Here is a 5,044-nt window from a genome sequence, read left to right as displayed (position 1 = left end):
TGCAAAACTACACCGAAGTCATCCGGGTGCTGTCTCAGCTAAGGATGAAGGTGCGCAATTTCGCAGTAATCAAATAAATTAAAAGTTGACCAAGGACCCAGAAACAATGGAGGAAGCTGCAAAATCTCTTAAGTCTCAGTTGAGTTGTTCAAACATCTGTGCAAATGTGTGCGGGTTTGACAGAGATTATATCTGGATTGCTGGATTCGGATTCGGGGACGTTGGAGCGAGAGCTTAGAATGAATTTGTGTGACAAAATGAAATACTTGTGCATAAGTGAAATTGTTTTACTTTGCGAATGGCCATGGCCAAGTCCGCAAGTAACAAAGTAAAATAATTGCCATATGTGTGTGCATATGTATTTTTAAAATATTGGCCGAGTGCTAAGTAAACTTAATTCCTTAATGGACTTTGCTGCATGTGTGAAATCAATTTTCAATTCTGGTTTGGGTGTCCTGTCAGAGAGCCGTATAATTACACTCATAATCCCCTAGCACATGGCATTAACCGTTGTTTACACTCGCATTGACCATCAACATTTTTAATGTTTATTGTTCGAGTGTTTTTTATGAATGACATTTATATTGACATAATCAAATGCGCTGAGATATTTATATTAAATAAAACCGGCCAGGCTTTAAGTGCACTTATTAAAGTGGCAAAGTTTTACGCAGATTGTGGTGATTTTCGAAATTCCCCAAATGCGCTGCGCTGTATCACCAGATTTGATCAACCACTCTGTTATTCTCCCTGTCGGGGGATTGAGTTTGCATTTAATACCTTTTACGTGTCCCGTTTGCTAATTAATGTCCGTCGCCGGCCGCTCGGTGTAATAAATTGGATTTGCTGTTAACATTTTAGTCAGTGTTTTGTCATTACCCGCTGTGGGGACTTGCTGTCAATTTTGCGGCGGCCGAAATGTTTGTTGGCCAGAAAGCCAGGGGGAAACACCCGCAAATTTCGGGTGACCACTTTAAAGGGAAATCGGAAAATTGGGAAATCGGGAAATCTCGGCTTTAATAAAACGTGTGCGTGATCAAACTTTGGCCAGCCAATTGCCGGCTTCTAATGCCCATAAATAGTTCATTGCATTTCCATTAGGCACTTTGCGGCAATCCCGACTGACTGCTCTGTTCGTTGACCTAATGTGTGCAATTCATTATGTGCAATTAGAGTTCAATTCACAGGCGCTGCCTGGTCAAAGTTCAAGGGTCGGCTAGGCCGGCCTCTTGAGGCCATAACACATCATTAATGGGCTCTGCGGCCTGGTTGCCAAAGAAAAGTGTAACAATAATGGGCTCGTTTGTTTTCATTGCACACGTGCCGGGGCCCCGGCTTTCGGCTTTGGTAAAATGTGCTCTTAATAGACACAGCATTTCTGGCCATGTTTTTGCTGGGCAAACATTTGGCCAGGTCTCCTGTCGGCGGCAGCCACTATTCCCCTTTCAATGAGCCACTCTTGTGGTCCGGCTGATGGCTCCGCTTGTTCCGTCGACTCGGAGCGGTTCGAAAAATTAAATTAAATGCGTGAATGCATATTTAATGGTGCGAAAATGTGTGGAATCTTTTTGAACTTCATTTTTGTGCACACCTGGATAGTGGGTTCAAATTTGGGTGGATTATCGCGGAATTTTTTCCCATTTATCTAATTTTAAAAGCCATACAAAAAGGCATAATACGTAATATGCATTACGTATAAATTTTGACTTGATATGTGGCATCTCAATTTGATGTGATCGAAATGTAGACAACATATTCTAAGAAAGGCAGTTGAAATTTCGGATGTCTTTCTCCCTCCCACTCATGTCAGCGCGAGTAAACTACATAATTTAATTTCGAATGAACCAGTATTGTATGGTAAAAACGATATGTGTATAAGTGTTTTTTTCTGTACTACGTACTTAAAGATATTACAATCCAATGCAAGGATAACAAAATTATAATATAAAATTCTGAGAGTCCTACAGGGAATTTTTGATTTCGCCACTCACTTTCAAACTCGCTGTGAATATTTTTTACAATGCATATCCTTTACCATAATTGCACGCATATTGCTTGCATTAATTGCATGTGATATTTTTACAGAGATTTTTTTTGGTTTTCATTCCATGCCTCTGTGGGTCCGCCTGATTGTTGAATTAAAAAATTAATGAATGATTTTTGAAATGCCGATGTAAATGGCTCTGTAAATAAAGTGCGGCAGCCTGTCTCGTTTTCAGATATCGTTTGATAAGTCCGCCTGATATTCCCCGGCTATTTTCATTATTATTAATTAACACCAGCGGCTTAAAGGAAGAAGTCCCCAAGGACACGTATATTGTTGACAGTGACAACTATGCGGCATACTTATTAAAGCATTAATTGTTGGATCACAGAGAAGCCCGCTTAAGTATGCCACTCAAAATAACTCAAACACATTTGTCTGCCGGCGCTGAAATTTCCGTAAAATAGTGACAAATTTACAATATGTCGGTTCAGTCCGTGAAATCCAACACCTCGTTTGCGGATGTCCTAAGGGGCATGAAAATTCCCGTAACCCGCCTCAGCGACAAGTCGAAGGCCAAGGCCGAAAGCAATGCCAAGAAGGTGGAGTATTTCCTGGTCAAGGCCAGGTCCACCTCCTTGGCTTCCATGGGAGGATGGGCCAGCCGATATGAGACCAATTGCCTCCGGGAGTTGGACGAGTGGTGCGCGCCGAGGCTCTCGTTCCGCGATGATGCCGATGTCAGTTTGCATCCCAGCTACGACATGAAGACCTTTCAATAGTCGGTCAAAAGCGATACTGTAATTTGTTATTTTTTAACCGCCCTATTTTACAGCGATCTTAATTGCTATGCGCGGTATCTGGACTCTAGGGACGAGTACAACATGCAGCTCTTGCGGGAAATGGAGCACTTTATTGCCAGTCAACGGACTATCCGCGACCAATTTTTTCTAAGGAAGTAAGCTAAGAGTTTTAAGTGATAGCCCAGAGTTTACCAGGACTTTCTTCGCATTTCAGAACCCTGTGCTACAAAACCCTTTGGCCCCCTCTGCACACGAAGCGGGAACTGAACAACTTTGTCTCCCAGTTCTTTCAAATGACTCCGAAGCAAAAGCGCCGTGTTGAGTATCTCCTGAAAACAGACTTTGGTCATGGTTGCTAAAGTCTATTCAATTGGAAAGTAAATGATGCTATTTATTCCATTCGAAAAATGGTTTAATTAGCACATTTATTTTTGCAATTATTCCTGGCAACGCTTGAATTTTACTGTATGAAAAAATATGCAACCGATAAAGTTAATTATGCAATTAAATCTGTTTTATTTTCCAGTTGTGAAATTAATTAGGCAAACAAATTAGTTGGCTTACGGTGTATGGAAATTGTGAGCAGTAAGAAATTGTATTTCATATTAGCTTATTAAATTTTAATTAGATCTTTCTCGTCAAAAGCTTTATCGCTACAGGCAGTAAACTAAATAGTGCTGAATAAAATCCCCGTCTGTTTTCATTTTTCCGCTAAATTACATTTAAACAAGCGGTCGTTTGTGCATTTTAAATATTTGAGAAGCATTCATAAATAAATTCAAACAATAAATTATTTTATTGTCGAACTGTGTGACTATATGAATATTTTCATGTTTAAAAGCGCTGCAATTGTTTCGACCTTTGTTACAAGTTTCCGATAAAGGACACATGTGTGATTGTGTGCGTTGACAGGAAGTGCGTCATTTGTCAAAAGCTATTTTATGGCCATTTTTTAGCCGTTGAGTCGAGTTTTGTTTGCGCTGTGTAAACACCTGAAAAAGGTCAACTCAACAAATATTTACGCACTGAACAATGGCAGGGAGCCGTCATGTAAATTCGCTCTTAAATTCAATAATGTCCTTGGCTGGATTTCTTCTTTAAAATTAATCAAATACTTTTCAATTTATTGTTTGGTTTTTGCCTAGGCCATTAAAATAAACAATCATGAATAATTGTTCGGCTGAAAGTAATTTGCAAAGGTTTCACGATATGAAATCGGAGCTGTGAATGCAGTCAGGCCTGTCATTGAATTAAATATTTGTTTTCAATGTGACTTTACAATTTAAGGGCATTAGAGTATGATGTTTTAATCATTGCCTAAATGGCGATGAGCTTAAATTCTGTTTAAACTTTCATTCCGCTCCAATTCATGCAACACCCGATTCTAACAAAAAGTGAACACTTTATTTTTCTTTCTTTTCCAGGCGCAACCCGACACTTGGAGAGTGCCACAGACTATGATTCATGCTTGAGTGGACTTTTTGAGTGGACTTTCAACCTCGATGGCCAACTTCAATTAATGCTAAAGTTCCAGCGATTTTAAAGTCGGTGCCGAGAAGAAAAGCCCTCGCACGGGTAAAAAATCACAGTGGAAGCTCTGGCATCCGCAGCTCACAGCTATAAATTATAATTTCCGCATGCTGAGCTGCTTCCAGCCCCCACTTACGCTGCCATGCCATATATCCAATGGCCTGACCATCGTCCGGTCAGTCCCTGGTTTTATGATGCTTATGGAAAAAATTCCTGCCACTGCATGGCTGCAAGGTGTGCGCCAATTTCCGGCACATGTGAGCGTGTCCGTGTCGGTGTCTGCTCCCTCCTTTATATATATAATTTTAAAAATGTTTGGCCGACACCCATGTCCGTGCCCATACATACATATGTTGCCAGAAAATAGCCGGAGAAAAAATTATAATTAATAGTGCTCGAAAGGAGTGTCGGAAAAAACGAAGCTTATGCATAACTTAAAGCCACAAGCTGGCCATCGCAGAGCAAAGGATTTTTATTACGCATACGCACTGGGTGACCAGTAGTTGCAAGGGATTTGGATTACTCACTCGGTTAAATAGAATGGTTATTACCCACGCTCGCTGTGGTGGGCCCAATAGAACAGTGTGTATATGGCGTTTGGTCAATATTCAATGATTACCCTTTGAGAAATGGTAATTGTATAAATCATTCGAAATGGATAGTCATTTATTTTTATTCACTGAACCAGATTAACATAAGTCAGACCCAAGGGATAACCTCTGGAGCA

General features: G+C 40.4%; 1 protein-coding gene across 1 annotated transcript; it reads left to right on the top strand.

Moving 5' to 3' along the window:
* The first annotated feature begins 2,371 nt into the window (after window positions 1–2,371).
* Window positions 2,372–3,289, top strand: LOC108064985 (uncharacterized). The gene is made up of 3 exons (XM_017153201.3): window positions 2,372–2,765; window positions 2,820–2,942; window positions 3,002–3,289. The coding sequence occupies exons 1-3, from the start codon at window positions 2,467–2,469 to the stop codon at window positions 3,144–3,146; spliced, it is 567 nt and encodes a 188-aa protein (XP_017008690.3). The 5' UTR covers window positions 2,372–2,466; the 3' UTR covers window positions 3,147–3,289.
* Window positions 3,290–5,044: the final 1,755 nt, after the last annotated feature.

This window comes from Drosophila takahashii, chromosome 3R (assembly GCF_030179915.1).
Source record: "Drosophila takahashii strain IR98-3 E-12201 chromosome 3R, DtakHiC1v2, whole genome shotgun sequence".
NCBI lineage: Eukaryota > Metazoa > Arthropoda > Insecta > Diptera > Drosophilidae > Drosophila > Drosophila takahashii.
Note: the sequence above shows the minus strand (reverse complement) of the source record. Positions and strands in the feature narration are given on the sequence as shown.